Genomic DNA, 20,955 nt, shown 5'->3' with positions numbered 1-20,955 from the left:
AAGTTAACTTAACATTTTTAACAAATTTATGTGGATTTGACAAAAAATATTAAGTTGTTCCATTGAAATCTTAAGAACTGTGTTGTTTAAGCTATAATTATAAATAAGTAGTTTTTACAATCAAAAAATAGTGTATGTTTCACGCATGCCCTTCCAGCTGCAACCCATCAGGAAAATGCATTACAATCAAACTAAGTTAAGGTTACAATCAAATTTATTATATACATACATCATTAATCTTCAGTTTCAAAGCATATATAGGTGATGTCTATGTCTATAAAACTTATTTTAAAGAAAATGTCTGATGCATAAAGAGTGTGTCCAACAGGTGGTTTGTCAAGCCAACTCACTAGCATGGCGCACATGCATCATACCATTATGTGATGCATCGTGTGTATGCTTCACTAAAAAGAGGTCTTTAATCTATAATTTTTAATCTAGTAGTTTCTTATTGTTTAAATGTGCAATAAAAAATGTTCTGCTATATTTTATGCTATTTTGTGTAGCCACACTAATAAACTCTGTAAATGTTCTGTTATAAAAAAATATATAAACAATAACGTACAGAATATCGATCAAATCTAGTGAAGGTCTGATAGGCCTACCTCAATGTAAAATTCACACTCTTTTTTTAGAAAGTAACGTTAAATCTACAGTGAAAGTTTATATGAAAAGCAAAAAGAATACAAACGAGGGAATATTAACTGCTTTAGGTGAGATGTTTTTGCAGTGTTTCACACCAATTCATAGTAATGGCCATAGTTTTTACTCTCTCGTTTTTGTGACCTATTGCCAACTACGAAAATTAGTGGGAGCTACGATATAACCTATAGGCCAAGATTAGCTAAAGATTTACAAAGTTGATAAATTACAACTATGAAGAAAAAATGTATGCCCTTAAACGCAAACCGAGTGTTCTCAAACAGACCAATATATCACTGTAGTATAGTAGTTCACATAATTGACCACTAGGTGGGAATCTTATTCTGTGTTTGGGAATACTATTTACTAGAGGGATTTTCTGGATGTAACTATACTAAACTATACTTTTAAAATCAACTGGATTAGACAACTTGTTAAATATCCAACCTCTTTTTGGAATATGATTCTCCTTTATATTTTATCCTGTGTGGGTGGCATAAACTTTTTTTTTCTTATTTGTAATTTTGATATTACTGTGACAAAATACCTGTGAAACATTCATCATATCACTATCAAGCTTTTTTTGATTTACAAACACAATTATTGACCACACCGTTACTTCATTTAGAATAACAAGAACGTTTTATATGAAACATTTTTTTTTCTTTTTTTTTGATAACTGTTTAATAAATAACATTGTATTGGTAAACCAATTATTTAACTCAGATGCCCTTCTTTTCATATATGAGGAATCCTTAGCAAAATATAATTTTCCCATACCACCAAAGAAATTTACAACAGTTTTTGGTGCAATCTCTCCTAAAATATGTATGTTGTATAAACATCAAAACAGATTAAGTTAAGTAACAACATTGTGTGTTTAGCTCATGGAGATCCTCTCTTTTAGCTTGTAAGACAAATGGCTTGGGTGTGGGAGTCAACTGCTTTTTGCATTACATCATCACCAACCCTTTCGTTTATTCAGATGCCTCCTGTGCAGTGCTGACACGTGTGCACGATACTGCAATATGACCTACTACGTGTGTGTGTTGGCTCAAATTTAAAAAAGGCACTACTCCACTTTCAATTTCACATTCTCTGAAGCAGAACTGTTTGCCATATAGGCTATACACGGCCAAACTTAAAAACAGCTTTTATGTAATTTATTCATGTAAATATGGTCAAGATGATCTTCTGAACACATCTTTAAGCCTCTGTAATCCTCATAAAATTACCATAGTAATTTATAGTAAATAGTGTATATTGTGTTTAAACCATTCTACAGCACAGTACTTGAATTAATCTGCTGTGGTCATACACAACTAATATAAACAAATGACCTGTACAAGTTTTCTACAAATAAAGGGTATATTTTAGTAAATGCACAACAGATTATTATTGTAAATATAGAAATATACGTTCAGTTTTTACAGTTAATACTATACATTATGATGCACTTTATTATATAGTGTGCTTCATATTACCATATTTTTTTCATGTGTAATTTAAAGCTTTAATGGGACCGTAAGGCTTTTGACAGAAAAGCACAGGCTATTGCATCCACCTGTCTGAGTACTGTTGGTCAGTAAAACTGAAACAATAATGTTATTGTGGTCCCATTTTATGATCTATATCCAACAGATAATGTGACATGACATAGATGGGTTCACAAATGGCCTCCACAAGCACTAGATATTAGATTACCATGAAAAAACAAGGTTCTGAATGCAAACTGGGGTCTGACCTGATGCTAGCAAGATGTACCTAATAAAGTGGCCAGTGAGAGTATATATTCTTAAAATTACAATTAAACTACAGTATGACAGCTTAACTGATGTATTTTTACTATCAGAAAAAGTCAAATGTGCTGTTTTGTTTATATTTGAATGAGGATTTGGGTGACACCTCTTTTGCCCATGGTTTCACTTTCATTTATTCTTAGGTTGTAAATAGTATCCATTAAGTCCAGTGAAGGATGAGGTTTGAGGAAAGTACCAAGCAACCAAGCTGCAAACCCATTGGATATTCATTGGTGGAAACTCCCACCTGTACTGATTTAAGATCCACACCTCAGCATTCATTCTGATGCACTGCTGAACAGCAAGCTCAGTTTTTCAGTCAAGCATGGGCTTTGAACAAAGAAATATGTTCTGGAGGTTTGGAAAAAAGAAAAAGAATGGGAATGAGAAGAAGTCTTTATTGAAAAGCATAGAGCAGACTGAAGGTAAGGTTATTAGTTTTTAGCAGCCTTTGCTTGCATGTTTTGAAAAGTAGGGTCTTGGCAATGTGTATTGTTTGAAGTTTTGCAACAGTATTTGGCATCTTGGGTTGATAAATCATATTTGAGTTTAGGATTAAACAGTGATTTCAGCAGAATTAAATTTTTGATTTGATACAATTGTCTGCTTTTTGTTCATGTGACTTTGTTTATTAAAATAAAAAATAAAAAGTGCAATTCCTGCAAACAATGATTTTATTTGTTTAATAAATTTTGTTTATTTTACATTTCTAAGAAAAAAAAATCTAAATGTTACTATTTTTAGTTTTGTAAAGTAAAAACTATCAAGATGACACAATTACCCTGGTAGCATGTAATTTATTTTTATTTATTAGTATTAATAATATTAATAATATTAATATTATTTTTTTTTACGTTTTATGACTGCACAAGCTTACTTTACTTGTAAAATGTTATGTGATACAAATCCTCAGAAACCTAAATTATATTTATAAATTAATAATGGTCTAATTAATGAAATAATGTTTAGTTTGGGATGACACAATGACTTGGTGGTTAGCACTGTCACCTCAGAGCAAGAAGGTTGCTGGTTCGAGTCCCGGCTGGGTCTCCTTGTTCTTCCCATGTTGGCATGGGTTTCCTCCGGGTGCTCTGGTTTCCCCCACTGATGTGTGGTACAGGCTTATTGAATAAACTAAATTGACCGTAATGTATGTGTGTGAACCTATGCTAAATAAGTTGGCGGTTCATTCTGCTGTGGTGACCCCTGATGAATAGGGACGAAGAACAATGAATGAGTAATGTTTGTGTATATAGGATAAAAAAAGTATGAATGTAATAAAAAAGTATCAGTCATTCATTTTCTTTTTCGGCTTAGTTTCTTTATTAATCTGGGATCGCCACCGCGGAATGAACCGCCAACTTATCCAGCATATGTTTTCAGCAGTGAATGCCCTTCAAGCTGCAACCCATCACTGGGTAACATCCATGCACACTCTTTCACACACATACACTACGGACAATTTAGCTTACCCAAGACACCTCATGTTTTTGAACTGTGGGGGAAACCGGAACACCCGGAGGAAACCCACGCCAACACAGAGAGAACATGCACACTCCACACAGAAACGCCAACTGACCCAGCCGGGGCTCGAACCAGCGACTCTCTTTCTGTGAGGCGATGCTACCTAAAGTATTAACGTAATAGGAAGACCTTTGGTTAGCTTACACCACAAATATTCAGAACCTATAAAACTGAAATGAATGTGAAATTGACATTTCTTGGAATTTGACATCTCTGTATTTTTTTATTTTATTTTACCATGTAACAGGAGGACAGGCGTTCGAAAACATGTCTGGTGGGTTTCCTGATTTAATTACAGCTAATTCTGAAGTGAGTAACAAGAAATCGCTCAATTTTCTCAAAAAGATCCTGAGTGAGACATCATACCCTGAGGACATTGACAGTGAGGTGGTGGACGGCTTCCCTCAAAAAAGCAACTTTGAGGTAATCGATGAGTTTGTGGAAAGGAATTTTCCAAAGCTGCCAGAAGAGGGAACCAAAGGATCTCAATTAAAGCAGTTACGAGAATTTCTAAAGAGCGCAGAGAGCCAGATTTACAATGATGTACTTCGCTTAACACCTGCACTGAAGGACACTGGACTGCTGGATCATCTGATAAACAATTACTTCCGTCTACTGTTTACCAAGTTAGACCTCCTCTTAAACCGAAATCTTTCAGGGGAAGAGACTTTCTGCCTTCTTCGGTGGGGAAACGATGTTTTCTTCAGGTAGGCTTAAGCTTGTCTTTAATTTACCTTTGTGCTTTTAATTACGACAAAGCATACTGATGAATATATGGGTCTGTCTATGTTTCAGTTCAGACTCTAAGGTTGTCTTCAGAGTTTGTGACCCTCTGCTGTTGACAGGATGGTTTGAGAGAGCAAAAGTGAAACTCCTGCCAGAACTACAGGTTGTTTTCTTCAAAAAGTATTACCAATGTACTCCCTTAAAAAGAAATGTGTGAAATAACAGAAAATGTATAGGCTACTGGAATACGTATACGTTTTTTTTTTGGTACTGTAATTTATGTGACCAATCTAGACAATATAATTTCATACTCAAAAAAATATAATTTCATACTAAATTTTTTGGAAATAGGCTAATTTTACAAGTCACCTCGAGTTAAACAGTTGGGTTTTAGCAATTTTTTTTAATTCATTCAGACTATCTCTGGGTCTGGTGCAGCATTTTAGCTTAGCTTAGCATAAATCATTGATTCGCATTAGACCGTTAGCATCAATAAAGAGTTTTGATAATTAAAAAGTTGTCTTAATGATTAAAAACATATATAGGCAAAATCACTGTGTAATATCATTACTCAGCAGCAAAGTTCTTTTATGCTGGAATGAGAATATAGTGCCAAGCCAAATTTACCTAGAAAAAAATAACGTGTCATTTTCCATCAGTCTGAGTGCAAGATGTAATTACAGGGGATGGACAATGAAACTGAAAAGCCTGGTTTTACAGCAGAATAATTCAGTAGTATGTTGTAGGGCAGGGGTGTCTAAACTCAGTCCTGGAGGGCCGGTGTCCTGCAAATTTTAGTTCCAATCTCAATCAGACACACCTGAACTTACTAATCAAGCTCTTTCTAGGTGAACTAGAAACTTCCAAGGCAGGTGTGTTAAATGAAGTTGGAGCTAAACTGTGCAGGACAATACAGCATCAGTTTGTCTAGGGAATGACAGATACAAGTCCTGCACAGTGGCCAGAGGTATTTTTCAGAATAGTTGTGTATACAGTATGATGCTACTGTAGTAAAAATTTCCTGACTCGCTCCTCCAAAACACCCCAAAGTGACTCAATAATATTTAGATCAGGTGAATGAGCAGGCCATAGGAGATTTTTGACTTAACTTTCATGTTCATCAAACCACTCCAGTTTAGTTGTGTGTATTGGTGTATTATCATCCTGATACACAGCACCACCTTCAAGATAATGTTTGACTCATTGGGTGCACATGGTTCTTCAGAATGGTTTGGTAGTCCTTGGCAGTGATGTGCACATCTAGCACAAGTATTGGTCTAGGGAATGTCATGACATTACAGCCCAAACCATCACTCATCCACCTCCATGCTTCACTCTGGGCATGCAAGAGTCTGTTTATCTGGGGCTTCTCCACACCATAAATCTCGCAGATGTGGGAGAGAAAGTGAAGATGGTCTCATCAGAGAACAGTACATGTTTCACATTCTCCACAGCCCAAAATATTTGCTGCTGGCTCCATTGAAACCAACTTTTGCCATTGGCATGCTTGATCAAAAATTTGGCTATAGCAGCCCAGCCATGTTACAGAGGCTGTGGAGCTCCCAACAAACAGGTTTGGTGGAAACAGGAGAGTTGAGGTGCACATTTAATTCTGCAGTGAGTTGTGCAGCTGTGTTGTGTTTTTATTTATTTATTTATTTTTATTTAATTTTTTTTATACAATCCGGGTAGGCACTCAGACATCCCCTTTCAGTCAGCTTTCTCTTGCATCCAGTAACTCCTGTTAGTTGTGGTTTGTCCTTGTTGGTGGTATGTTGACATTACCCTGGATACTGTGGCTTTTGATACATCACAAAGACTTGCTGTCTTGGTCACAGATGCACCACAACAATTTGCCCTCTTTTGAACTCACCCATAATGTTGCGTTCATTTCAATATTTCAAGCAAAACTGTGCTATTACCCTGCTAATTAAACCTGCACTCTTTTACCGGTGGAATGTGTAATCAATGAAGATTGACCACCAGGCTGCTCATTTTTAGCCATGAATCATTCAACACTACATTGGCCTACAGTGTTTCAGTGTCATTGTCTAGCCCCTGTAAAAGTCAAACTTTAAATAATGAAATTATTAACACTCTTTTTTTGCGTGTGAGATGCTAACAGTCTAATCCAATTCATGTATTTAGGCTAAGCTAAGCTAAAAGTGTTCTACCAAACCCAGAGATCAGCTGAATAGATTTAAAAAATGGTTAAACTCAACTGTTTACCCTAGGAAATTTGTAAAAAAAAAAAAAAACATGGGAGTGTAAAAAACACATGAACACAAGTGTATTTAGCAGATATTTTACTATATATTTTGCTAACAAAGAGCACCCAAACTACTGTAGCTAAATTTCTACTATGGACTTAATACATGTATCTCTTACCCGTTTTAATTGCCACAGGATGAAATCTCTAGGCGTCTGCAGAATATCCTGGATTATGATCAGCATCATAGGAATCAAGTGGACGAAGAGACTTTCATCAGGGTGCATTTAGATGTCAGTCAGGTATAGGAAACAATGTACAATTCTCACATTTTCCTCAGTTATTGAAAATATGCTTTTTAATCTTTGATAAAAATTGTTCTTTACAGTGTCTCAATGCTGTTATTACAAATTCTAAAGACTTTAGTGATACACTGATGTGTTTGGCCCAAAACATCTGTCTTCAAGAGCTTCATCATTTTGTTGAGATGTAAGTGTCTAAAGTATGCTTGTCCTCATATTATCAAATGTTGTACTCTTGTTTACATGCTTACAGTTGAAGCTTGAATTATCAGCCCCCCTGTGTATTTTTCCCCTAATTCCTGTTTAATTGAAAGAGGATTTTTTCAACAAATTCTTAACATAATAGTTTTAATAACTCACTTTAAATAGCTGATTACTTTTATCTTTGAAATGATGACAGTAAATAATATTTTACTAGATATTTTTCAAGATATTAGTATTTTAAAGTAACATTTAAAGGCTTAACTAGGTTAATTAGGCAATTCGTAGTGTAACGATGGTTTGTTTTGTAGACAAATTTGTTGAAGGGGACTAATACTATTGGTCTATAAATATATATAATATATATAATTTATTTATTTATTATTATTTTTTTTTATTATTAAAAATTGCTTATATTTTAGCTAAAATAAAACAAACAAGACTTTCTCTAGAAGAAAAAATAGGCAATATAGGCAATACTGTAAGAAATTCTGTCTTTTTTTAAGCCTCATTTGGGAAACATGTGAAAAAGAAAAAAAACAAAATCCACAGAAGGGCTCTAAACATTTTGTAACTGTATATATTAAAATAATATTAGGGTGTCTGTGGGGTCCAAAACAAAATTTCATGCCTTAAAAAGTCCATAATTCACTGAAATATTTTTCTTAAATGATTTTAAACAGGTCTTCATTTTCCTTTGTTTATGTAAAGCTGCAATTGAGCCAGCACACATCCAATCGCCAACAATACATCTCAATAAAACTTTAAGCAAAACTCTATTTATAACTAATGTTATATTATTCTTTGTTTATTTGACATAGACATCACAATTACACTGGACAAACCAAATGCTTTTGTTTAAGTGTTTTAGCAGACGTGCTAATTCTTAACAGTTGTCCAAGGGAGGCTTGATATAAAATGAAAGTCAAATAAATACACACACACAACATTATACTTATTTACATAAAATTGCTATAAGGCAAAAGTAAAAAGCTTTTAAGCTGAAAACAATTTGCATGTGAGACTTTGCTTGATTTGACCAAAGTCCCTTTAAGGCAAGTTAATTTATTCGGCAGCCATCTTTGAAAAGCCTCTCGGGCAGTATGCTTGAGCATTCTGTCTGAATGGGGAAACATTAAAATCCTAAACTACTTGCCAAACTTACGAATACATTTCATATTACAAATAACCAATAAAATTAAACAACAAATATCAATTTAGTTTCATTTCTAAATGTTCGTATCACATAAAATATGCAGAAACTCACCTCTGGTCCGAGCCCCTCCTCCGGAGAATTGTCATTCTATTTCGATCACTGATTGGCTTCTGTTCTAGAAGGTGGGCTTTATTCGCCATATTGCGATCGCTGATTGGCTCGTGTACTAAAAGGCGGGGCTTCATTCACCATATTGACAGTTACATTTTTCCCCATTCAAAAGTATACGAGTGACATGTCTTGTGTGTTCGTCTTTGATATGACACTTATTTAAAGTATGTGACCAACAAGTTACTAGTTAGAATTGGTTTCTTGATAGGGCAAGTATTTTTATGCTGGGCCATCAAGAAAATCCTTAGCGCTTAGCCCTATTGAGGTCTAAAAGTTCATTCTTGATAGTCTGTAAAGGTCTTTAAAAGCCTAAATTTGACTTGGTGAAACCTTCAGAAACCCTGTAATATGAACTTTTACTTCAAAACCAATGTTTATCTTCCTAGGTATGTGCATTCAGAGAAAAAACACATTGAAAAGCTGCAACCCCTCAGCACAAAGCACTCTGTATATCTGCTTCGGGTCATCAGCACCTGTAGGCAACTCAGGTCAGTTTAATGTTCATAACCCACAATAACATGTTTACTGTATAATCAGCTCACCACAGAACTGTAATTCTGTCCTAACACCAGCACGTGTATTTATTTTGCTGTAGATTTTTGGCTCCCCAGTTCTATAATCAGGATACAAATAAGACAGACGACCTCTTAAACATCATCTGCATGCTACAGAAGATGGAGGATCAGGTGTTGTCTTTAGTACAAAAGATGATGAAAGAGTTCGCACAGGTGTGTCATCATATTGTTGTCACTGGTTGTTGTTAAGCACTGATGGAAAGTTTGGGGATTTCCCAGATTAGTTCTGGTTCAATGCTTGTTAATGTGTTTGTTCATGAGGTTAATGGCCTTTTACATACCTATTAGTTTTTTTTTGTGTTTGTTTTTTTTTAATATGAAGAAGTTACACTTTGTAGTCAGATTCGCCTTTAGTTACTGCAGTATTTAAAATGAACTATCAATTAACAGTTCATATCACAAACATGATTTATCAGTAAACATTTATAAACTTACACTAACCTAGCATAATAATTATGTTGTTTGTTGCCCCTATTTTGCCTTCAGTAATTCAGATTTAACCTTTTTTTCCATAAATATTGATCCATTCTCAAATTCCCCAATTTTTTATGTTGCAGCCTTTTTCCAAAATGAATTAAATTAATTTATTTCCACAATTCAGCACACAATGCCCCAAAATGACAATGTGAAAAAAAGATTTTTTGAAATTGTTGTAAATGTATTAAAAATAAAAACCTGAAAAATCACATGTACAGAAGTATTCCCAGCCTTTGCTCAATAATTTGTTGATGCACCTTTGGCAGCAGTTACAGCCTCAAGTCATTTTGAATATGATCCAACAAGCTTGGCACACCTGTCTTTAGAAATGTTTGCCTATACCTCTTTGCAGTAGCTCTCAAGCTCTATCAGGTTAGATGAGAAGCGACGATGTACAGCCATTTTCAGATCTCTCCAGAGATGTTCAATAGGATTTAGGTCTGTGCTCTTGCTGGGCCACTCAAGGACATTTACCGAGTTGCTGTGAAGCCTCTTCTTAGACATTTTGGAGGTGTGCTTTGGGTCATTGTCCTGCTGGAAGATGAACCATCGCCCCAGTCTGAGCTCAAGAGCACTCTGAAATAGGTTTTCATTCAGGAAGTCTCTGTATTTTGCTGCATTCATCTTTCCCTCTATCCTGACTAGTCTTCCAGTCCCTGCTGCTAAAAAACATCCCCACAGTATGGATGGTATTAGCCTGGTGATAAGCGGTGCCTGGTTTTCTCCAAATGTAGTGTCTGGCATTAACTCCAAAGAGTTAAATTTTAGTCTCATCAGACCAGATAATTTAGTTTCATATGGTCTGAGAGTTGTTCAGATGCCTTTTGGCAAATTACAGGCGGGGACTGGCTTCTGTCTGGCCACTCTACCATACAGGCCTGATTGGTGGATTGCTGCACAGATGGTTGTCCTTCTGTAAGGTTCTCCTCTCTCCACAGAAGAATGTTGGAGCTCAGACAGAGTGACCATCGGGTTATTAATCACCTCCCTGACTAAGGCCCTTGTACCCCGATCACTCAGCTTAGATGGCCGGCCAACTCTAGGAAGAGTCCTGGTGGTTCCAAAAATCTTCCACTTATGGATGATGGAGGCCACTGTACTCATTTGAACTTTCAGAGCAGCAGAATTTTTTTCTGTAACCTTTTCTAGCCTTGTGCCTCGAGACAATCTTGTCTCGTAGGTCTACAGATAATTCCTTGGTATTCATGCTTGGTTTGTGCTTTGACATGCACTGTCAACCCTGGGACCTTATATAGACAGGTGTATGGCTTTCGAAATCATGTTCAGTATTGTGTGTAGAATTTTGAGGAAATAAATGAATTTAATTCATGTTGCAATAAGGCTGTAAAATAAAAAAAAATGTGGAAAATGTGAAGTGCTGTGAATACTTTCCTGGTGCACCGTGTGTATATATATAAGAATATAAAGCAGAAACCATTGCTACTTCACAAACTAACTAGATAGTATTTGAATGTACATATACATTACTATTGTGTATATATATATATGTATATATTAGTAAAAACTATTTTTATAATATATGTATCTTTTCAGGCCACTTTAAGACGGTATTTCAAACATGGGGATTTGCCCATTCATATCTTGACCGAAGAAATCAGAAATCATTGTGCGTCTCTGCCTCAGACTGATGTGGGAAAGGAGATTCGGGAGGTCGGTTCTGTCAAGTCTTCTGTTGTTTTTTCCAAATCAGAATTTCATCTTTACATTAATTTTTTCACACTTGTCCTCTGCCTCTCTGTTCTGCTTTTTTCTGATAGATCTTCGTGAATGTTGTCTATGACTGTGTGTCACGTGTGTATCTTGATTGCCTGATGAAGAGCAAGAGGAAACGTCTAGAGAAGACATGGGGAGATGTTGGAGAAAGGATAAAAGAAGACGCTGCCCATTTTCACATAACATTCACTCAACTGGTAAAAATAATACTTTATAGTGTTCAGTTTAATTACAATATTAAAGGAACAATCCACTGTTTTTAAAAGCGGCTTCTTTTACTTGTCTCCTAGAGTTTGATTCAAGTTGACAGGAATTATTTTCAATCCATTCAGCCTATCGCTAGTTCTGGAGTAGTCACTTTTAGCTTAGCTTAGCATTATGAATGGAATCAGATTTGACCATTAGGATTTTGTTAAAACAATGTAAAAATAGTTTTGGTAATTTTCCTATTTAAAGCTTAAGTCTTCTGTAGTGACATTGTGTAATAAAAATTGACAGAAAAAGAAAAATTTAAATTGTCTAATATTGCTAGAAACTATAACCTTATTCTGGCCTGGCGTAAGTCAAGAAACCCTGCTGCTGTATGGCTGAACAAAAAATCTTAAATGATTCAAGTCAACTGTTTAATTTTAGGAGACTTGTAATATGCATTTTAGCCTTTTCCAGAAACGGTGGAGTATTCCTTTGAAATTGAATGTTTTAAAAGAGGGTTTCAAAAAGAAGAACCGTTTTGGGTCCCCTATTTTATATGTCATATAGTCATAGCCACAGTCTTAAAAAGCTATTGTATATATACACTCACTGGCCACTTTAATAGGTCCAACTGCTCTTTAACACAAATTTCTAATTAGCCAATCACATGGCATCAATTCAATGCATTTAGGCATGGAGACATGGTTAAGACGATCTGCTGCAGTTCAAACCGAGCATCAGAATAGGGAAGAAAAATGGTTTAAGTGACTTTGAACGTGGCATGGTTGTTTATGCCAGACAGGCTGGTCTGAGTATTTCAGAAACTGCTGATCTACTCGGATTTTTACACACAACTATCTCTAGGGTTTACAGAGAATAGTCTGAAAAAGAGAAAATATCTAGTGAGCGGCAGTTCTGTGGGCACAAATGCCTTGTTGTTGCCAGACGTCAGAGAAGAATGAGATACATCAGCAGAAGACCACACCAGGTGCCACTCCTGTCAGCTAAGAACAGGAAACTGAGACTACAATTCACACAGGCTGACCAAAATTGGATGACAGAAGAATGGAAAAATGTTGCCTGGTCTGATCAGTCTCGATTTCTGCTGCAACATTCAGATAGTCGAATCAGAATTTGGGGGGTTGGTGTGGTGGATGGCAGTCAGGGGTGAATAACACTGTTGAGAACCGGGTTAGTAACGGTTGTGTAAATAACTTTATTATAGACCGGGTTTCGGGTGACCACTGCAATCAGATATTATACCAAAGTTGGTGACCAGGGGGTGTTACAGACTGTACCAAAAAGCTGAGGTTGTAAAATTCCGGGAGTTTTCTAGGGGGAATACCAAAACGGGAGGGTGTGGGAGACTCCCAGGAAAAACAGAAATGTTGGCAGGTATGCTCCACAGTCAACAGATCTCAATCCAATATTCGCATCATGGATGTGCAGCCGACAAATCTGCAGGAACTGTGTGATGCTATCATGTCAATATGGACAGAAAACTCTGACGAATGTTTCCAGTACCTTGTTAAATCTATAGCACAAAGGATTAATGCAGTTCTGAAGGCATAAAAGGGTCCCACCTGGTACTAGTAAAATGTACCTAATGAAGTGGCCAGTGTGTGTGTATATTCTAGCTAATCTGTTCGAGGTTAAAAGTTCACCAGTTCAAAAAAATGGGGATCGGAAGATTTTTTTTTAGCTGAATGCTTTTCGTACAATGTCAATATATAGATCAATGTTGTAAAAACGACAAAAAACTTGATTATTTGGTTTCAAATGAGTGGTTTAAAAACTTCCATAAGCACATTTGTATAGATTTTTTTAAATATATGCTGTAAATGGTTCTATGAGTCCAGTTCAATTAATCTAGTAATCATAAAAAATACCAGATTAATAAATGTGTAAATGTTTTAATGAGACATTTGTTTATTTTTTTTAAATGGCATAATAGATATTAATAGTATTTTATAGGCATGTTGACTGATTCATCCACATAACAAGCATAATACGCTTAGAAGATGGCTAAAGGACACTTATTATACTAACATTGCAGTGGATTACTTAAATACATGTTATAGCTTGTATTGTATAAAATGCACAATTACATTGAAAGTGTTTTCAGTTTTTTTTTTTTTTTTTACTAATTTTGCCTCCTAATTTTTTTTTTTGTGGCTATAAAAATGTTACTGATTAATAATTGCTATTCCAGCCAATAAACTCAAAGTGTATCTTTTTCCAGCAGAATGGCAGTGATGACCAGAACAACCAGCTCCTTAAGAGAATGAGTGAAGTTTTGTGTTGTGATGATATAGAAGCACTGAAGCTCGACTGTGGAAGTTTGTTCAAAGACTTCCCTGATGACAGGTAAACTGAGTCGTGATGTGGTCATTCTGTTAGTGTTTGTGAATGTATGAGTGATTCTAAATGTTTTGCAGTCAGCAGTATGTTCCTGGTCTGCTGCGCTGGAAGGGGACTTTATCAAAGCGGCAGGTGAGGAAAGTACTGAAAGTTCGGGATCTCGACCTGGATGCAAATTCCAGGGATGTCGCCTGTCATCCTTTGAAGGCCCTATGCTGTTGTATTTAATTGAAAAAAACATCATCAACCAGAATGATAAAACTGTTCACAAGTGTACAAGGCTCCCATTGGTCATGGACGTTATGGGATATCTTTATTTCTATAGCACTTTCACAATGTAGATTGTGTCTAAGCAGCTTAACACAGAAGCTCTAGTAAAGTGAAAGTGTCACTTCAGTTTTCAGAGTTTACGTTCAGTTTAGTTCAGTTCAGTGTGGTTTAATTTTCGCTGCTGAAAGTCCAAATACTGAAGAGCTAATCTATTGATGCGCAGCTCCGCTAGTCCCAAACCAAGCAAGCCAGTGGCGACCATGGCAAGGAACAAAACTTCACCAATTGACGAAAGTGAAGGGAAAAAACCTTGAGAGAAACAAGGCTCTGTTGGGCAGGACCATTTATATTAAAATATCGTGGAATTCTATAAGGTCTATTCCAGGAATTGAAAGTAAGGGATTTTTTTTTTTTTCTTATCAAAGTCATGGAATTGTAGATTGTTTTTATTGTCATATAAATTTTTTGTCTGCATTTATCAAAATGGCATTTTTCTAAACCATATTTTTAATAGATTGTTTCATGTTTTTTTTTGTTGCTACATTTTATTCCTTGTATGCTTAACAAGTGTCAGACTCTAAAGCAGGGATCACCAAACTTGTTCCTGTAGGGCCGGTGTCCTGCAGATTTTAGCTCCAACCCTAATCAAACACACCTGAACAAGCTAATCAGGGTCTTACTAGGTATACTTGAAACACCCAGGCAGGTGTGTTCAGGCAAGTTGGAACTAAACCCTGCAGGGACACCGGCCCTCCAGGACCGAGATTAGTGACCCCTGCTTTAAAGTCAAATGCAGTCTCCAGACTGAATCCATTAAACAGAATACCATGCCTCTTCTTACTTTCACGCAGATTTAAGGAACTAAGAGTATTTGTTTTACATTTGAACTTAAACATTTAAAAGACATTCTAGGCTTTTAACACACAAAAACGTAAAAAGCTAAACCTTACCTATGAAATGTTTTGTCTTTGTGCTTTATTTTCTTTGTTTGCTCGTTACTTCACCCGTACAAAGCGCTAAAGCACAGCATCTTCACGTAGTAACACTGTCTTGACTAGTGCTGTTGAATGACAATTGTCCTGGGAGCACTGTACAAATATGGCGGCGCTATTGACGCATACTCAGGGTCCCTATGCGATATCTAGTGTATATATCAATGGTGTGTGTGTGTGTGTGTTTGTGTGTGTGTATAATGCCTTTTGTTCATTTGTTTGTTTTATTATTTAATTAATCTGCATTAATTTTAGACATGGCATATGCCGTATACTGTACAATAAAAGTATGTGAAAAATAACTGAAAAGTTATTTATATATATGAAACTTTTTTCAAAACTAAATCTAGATTTTTACATTTTATTTTATTGAATTTATAGTTGTTGTTTTTTAGGAGTGAATTGCAATATTTCAAGAGTAATTTATTAAATTAATTAAAACCAAATTTTTATTTTATTTACCAGAAACAAAAATATAACATTACACTGAATTCATATATATATATATATCTTCTGGCCCAACATTTTCTGGGGCCACCACTGGTTTACATGGATTGTAGCAAATTAAAATCCAGTGTGCATTTGTCATTTTAAGCTTAAATATGATTTTTATTATAAACAAAGCACATTAGACTTTTTTAATATGTTTAACACTCATATGTATTTCAAAATAGAACAATATTTTGAGTTTTTTAGCACTGACATAAAAAAGGGCTTGTATCGCCTGCGGTACAGCCATATCTCCCTGCAGAACAAGAACGGTTTCTCACTATTATTATCACTTTTATCATGATTTATTGGATAAGATTGTAACTATAACTATTCAATAATAAAAAAAAAAAAAACGTTACTCACTAAAGCTAAGCAGGGCTGAACCTGTTCAGTACCTGGATGGGAGACTGCTGTTGAAAGTGGTTTTTGTGACAGCCTGCGTCCTAACGCCCCAGAATATTGATGGGTTAGTGAGCTTAGTGAGCACCGTCTCTCGGATGAGACGTTAAACTGAGGTCCTGACTCTTAGTGGTCATTAAAAATCCCATGGCACTTCTCGAAAAGTGTAGGGGTGTAACCCTGGTGTCCTGGCTAAATTCCCTCCACCTTTCCTTACCGGCCTCCCAATCATCACCATCCGCAGAATTGTCTCTAATACTGTCTCAACACTCCACCAATAGCTGGTGTGTGGTGAGCACACTGGCGCTGTTGTCCTGTGGCTGCTGCCGCATTATCTAAGTGGATGCTGCACACTGGTGGTGGTGTAGAGAGACCCCCCTCATGATTGTGAAGCGCTTTGGGTGTATGGCCATACATAATAAATGTCCTATACACACAGAACATTCACACTGTGGTACAGTAAACATCAGAGAGTTTATTAAGGCTAATATGTCAGGATAATATAAATTCAATGATTGGGGGTCTTTAAAGACTGGCTGTTCAAATAAATGGCATAAACACTAAATGTAAAGTTCTGGCCCTGTGAGGTTATAAAATCTAAACTATGAAATGACTCGTTTTTTATTAAAGCCTAAGCATTCATTATAAGTATCAGTGAAGACTCTTCCACATCTAAGTACTGTATGTGTAGGGAGCACTTCACAGCAGCACAAACAGTAAAAACCTTTAGACACAAAATGACATTCCATTTTAATATTATGCAAAGCACAGCATCAACCTGTTTTTTTTCCGTTATAGGTCATGGAAATTCTTTTTGGTCAGTGAAAGTCAGGGAAAAGTCAGGGAATTTTATAGTTGGCTTGAAGTCGGAACCCTTAATAGCATGACTGTTTGAAATCCAGTTACTGTATGAACTTAAATAGTTTATAGTATGCATGCGTTTTTTCTATCAGATATTCTATACATTTATTCTATACAAATATTTTACTTGAAAAATAGAGAGTAATCTATTTATGAGACAACTGGCGAATCTACTGTTTACATGCACAAGTATGAACTTGCATTATTGAATCACAGATGGTCCAGGTGCTTGATTCTGATTGGTTCAGCTGCATTCAAAGCCGTTACTAATGACCAAATAAACATACCAGTGACCTCATTGCATCAGTATCATTGAGCCAGTCTTAATGCTGTTCAAAAATGACATGTTTTTGCAAATTATCTGCATATTCATTACAGCATCATTCCCCTTTAATTCTAACGCTGTTCCTTCAAAGAAATGTTTCTTATTTGAAGTGTGTGTGTAATCATTCAAAGGGAGTGTTATTTGAAAATGTCCACTATTAATGTGTTCATTATTTGCACAGTTTGATGACACTTTCTATACATGTGATGACACTTGTGCTATGCAACAAACCGGTTTGCTGTAAAGGTGCACTTCTGTGTATGTATGTGAGAAGTAAATACTATGTTCTTAAATAAAATGCATGCAAAAGGCTCTTAGTCTGATTTATTTGAGCTCCATCAGATTATAACTCCTAGTGCTGTTTACATGGGCAGAGATCATTTATTTTACTGGAAGGACGGGGTTTAATGTTTTAACATTCATTCATTTTTAGCCCCTTATATCTGGGGTCACCACAGCAGAATGAACCGCCAACTCATAACAAAACATTCACTCATTCATTGTGATTTATTTAATTTACCTGTGCCGCATGTCTTTGGACTGTGGGGGAAACCAGAGCACCCGGAGGAAACCCAAGAAAACAGAAGGAAAGCATGCAAAATGCCAACTGGTCTAGCCAGGAATCGAACCAGTGACCTTCTTGCTGTGAGGTGATAGTTCTAACCACTGAGCAACCGTGCCACCTAAAAAGTAACCTGAAAAATACAAATATTCTACGTTTTATTTTTATGTGCAACCATTTTATAAAAGCCACAAACCACACAATGCTGTGATTTACAGTGAATTTAGAAGTCTGTGGAGATTTGGTTATTTTGATGCTCATAGTTTTAATAGTTTTATTCATTTTTATTTTTAGAAATTTCATTTTCATTTATTTTTTTGAAAATCACTTACTAAGAAACTGCAGTCTCTCATACAATACACTACCTGACAAAAGTCTTGTCTTCGATCCCAGTTGTAGAGTTGTAATAACTTGACTTCTAGTTGATCATTTGGTAAAGCGTCAGAAGGTAAATGTTTCTGGTGAATCATCCGTTGAACTGCATCCCAATCATCACACAATACTGGAGAAGATCTATTGGAACCCACATGAACCCAATACTCTGACAGAAATTAGTCAAGTTTGGTGAAGGAAAAATCATGGTTTGGGGTTTCATTCAGTATAGGGGCGTGTGAGAGATCTGCAGAGTGGATGAACATCAACAGCCTGAGGTATCAAGACATTTGTGCTGCCACTTACATTACAATCTACAGGAGAGGGCAAATTCTTCAGCAGGATAGCGCTCCTTCTCATACTTCAGCCTCCACATCAAGGTTCCTGAAAGCAAAGAAGGTCAAGGGGCTCCAGGATTGGCCTGCCCAGTCACAAGACATGAACATTATTGTGCATGTCTGGGGTAAGATGAAGGAGGAGGCACTGAAGATGAATCCAAAGAATCTTGATGAACTCTGGGAGTCCTACAAGAACGCTTTCTTTGCCATTTCAGATGACTTTATTAATAAGATATTTGAGTCATTGCAGAGATGTATGGATGCAGTCCTCCAAGCTCATGGGAGTCATACACAATATTAATCTTTTTTCCACTGCAGCATGACTTTATATTCTATACTGGACATTATTTCTGTTCAGTGACAAGACTTTTGTCTAAGCAAAGTCAGACCTTACTTTTCTAATTAAAGAATTAAAAATCAAGGCTTGATCATATTTAATATTGGTAAAAATAAGCGTAATCTACAGGCCTTTGCCTTTCATATAAGCTATTTCTAATATCAAATTAGCAACTAGAAATCAAGTTATTATTTGTTGACAAGACTTTTGTCAGGTAGTGTATGGATTATATAATTTTCCTTTCCAACATGTTTTGAATATATGTTAGATATATGTTGTATTTGTATTTTTGAAACTGATTATTAAATTATCAATAATTAAAATTGAGAATACCGCATTTCATTTCAACAAAAAGTGTATTTCTAAATCTTTTTTGGTGTGAAGAAAGACATTTAGAATGTGTATGGAGATCAGAATATTAATGATTTAAAGATATCTAATGTGATTATTTTTTAATAATATTAATAAAAACAAGAACAGCAACAATATGAATCGTACGTGTCATCAAAAACAGTTGCATATAAATACTATTTATTTCTAATATTATAACAATTTAATATTAACAATTGAAATGTGGTTATATTTTGTTTATATTACCAATGTGATAATCAGCTGTGAATGACTGTTGCTGAATAACCGAATTAATTTCTTTTTTAATGTCATTTTTATTATTTCAGAGGGGTTTGAGAAGCGAGTTAATGGTGACAATGATGACATCTAGTGGTGATAGTACAAAGGATCTGCTTAAAATGTTAGTAAACTCGAATCAGTATCATTAAATGTGGAAGATTCTCCACTGATAGGCCTACTTATAAAAATCGAGTTATGTCATAGTTTAGACTTATAACCCCACAGGGCTAGATATACCCTTTAAGTGAAATACACACACACACACAATCAAAACAAACACATTAATATGAAAACAGCTGCCATTGTGTGTTCACTTATGAATTTAAGTGTAAATACAACTTTTATTCAAACAAACGCTTAATAACGTTATTCTACTTTTTCAATGCTGTGGTGAAGCTCAACAAAGAACAAACTTGCAAAAGATCTTTAAACACCACATTTCATGAATTGGTTTGTCTGACCTTCACACAAACATGTTTCAAGGAAGGTCACAAGCCAGCACATTCAGAAAGCCTCACTGTTCACTCTGACACAAGATGTATAAATGTCCACAGCACGTCAACAATAAAACATAGTAGAAAAATCAACTCAAACCAGACAATGATGCTTTTCTTTCAGGACAGAAAAAAAAATGATTTCACATTGAGAGAGACTCCAAGCAGACTCTGCAGAAAGATTGGAAAAATTTAGCCTGGTCTGATGAGTCTCGATTTCTGCTGTGACATTCAGATGGTAGGGCTTCAGGCTGGTGGTAGTGTAATGGTGTGGGGGATATTTTCTTTGAACACTATTCTATATTCTATTTCACACTTTGAACCCATTAGTAATAATTGAAGCATTGTGTCAACACCACAGCCTACCTGAGCATTGTTGCTGACCATGTCCATCCCTTTATGACCACAGTATACCCATCTTCTGATGACTGGATAATGCGGCATGTCATACAGTGCAAATCATCTCAGACTGGTCTCTTGAACATGGCAATGAGTTCACTGTACTCTTATGGCCTCCACAGTCACTAGACTGTCAAGCCAGCAAGTCTGCAGCAACTGCGTGATGCTATCATGTCAATATGGACCAAAATTTCTGAGTAATATTTCCAGTACCTTGTTGAATCCATGGGATGAGGGATTAAGGCAATTCTAAAGGCAAAAGTGGGTTCAATCTGGTACTAGTAAGGTGTACCTAATAAAGTGGCCGGTAAGTGTACACTCCTAATTTGTGCTCTACATTACACACACACTTTTGCCTTTGAGATTTGGTTCATCATATGATTTTTTTCATCACCACCTGCTTATGGTGGTGCTG

General features: G+C 35.8%; 1 protein-coding gene across 6 annotated transcripts; it reads left to right on the top strand.

The window, feature by feature from the left end:
- Positions 1-583: 583 nt before the first annotated feature.
- Positions 584-17,721, top strand: si:dkey-196h17.9. 6 transcript variants are annotated; one of them, XM_073920652.1, is made up of 13 exons: positions 584-713; positions 2,585-2,866; positions 4,213-4,672; positions 4,761-4,854; positions 7,098-7,202; positions 7,289-7,389; positions 9,117-9,218; positions 9,326-9,458; positions 11,337-11,453; positions 11,561-11,713; positions 13,954-14,075; positions 14,147-14,201; positions 17,021-17,721. In XM_073920652.1, exons 2-13 carry the CDS (start codon positions 2,767-2,769, stop codon positions 17,045-17,047), a joined length of 1,569 nt encoding a protein of 522 aa, XP_073776753.1. In that variant the 5' UTR covers positions 584-713; positions 2,585-2,766; the 3' UTR covers positions 17,048-17,721. The 6 variants fall into 6 exon arrangements, 5 of the variants coding, with proteins under 5 accessions (XP_073776753.1, XP_073776752.1, XP_073776751.1 ...); XR_012389136.1 differs by lacking the exon at positions 584-713 and having other exon boundaries at positions 898-2,866; positions 13,951-14,075; positions 14,147-14,906; positions 15,126-17,721; XM_073920651.1 differs by lacking the exon at positions 584-713 and having other exon boundaries at positions 898-2,866; positions 13,951-14,075.
- The last annotated feature ends 3,234 nt before the right edge of the window (positions 17,722-20,955 follow it).

This window comes from Danio rerio, chromosome 13 (assembly GCF_049306965.1).
Source record: "Danio rerio strain Tuebingen ecotype United States chromosome 13, GRCz12tu, whole genome shotgun sequence".
Classification (NCBI taxonomy): domain Eukaryota; kingdom Metazoa; phylum Chordata; class Actinopteri; order Cypriniformes; family Danionidae; genus Danio; species Danio rerio.
Note: the sequence above shows the minus strand (reverse complement) of the source record. Positions and strands in the feature narration are given on the sequence as shown.

Coding starts and splice junctions, on each gene's coding strand:
- si:dkey-196h17.9 (XM_073920649.1), top strand. CDS start 2,767: ATGGGCTTTGAACAAAGAAATATGTTCTGGAGGTTTGGAAAAAAGAAA. Junction 7,390..9,116: donor CTTCATCATTTTGTTGAGAT/GTAAGTGTCTAA, acceptor TTATCTTCCTAG/GTATGTGCATTCAGAGAAAA. Junction 9,459..11,336: donor TGATGAAAGAGTTCGCACAG/GTGTGTCATCAT, acceptor GTATCTTTTCAG/GCCACTTTAAGACGGTATTT.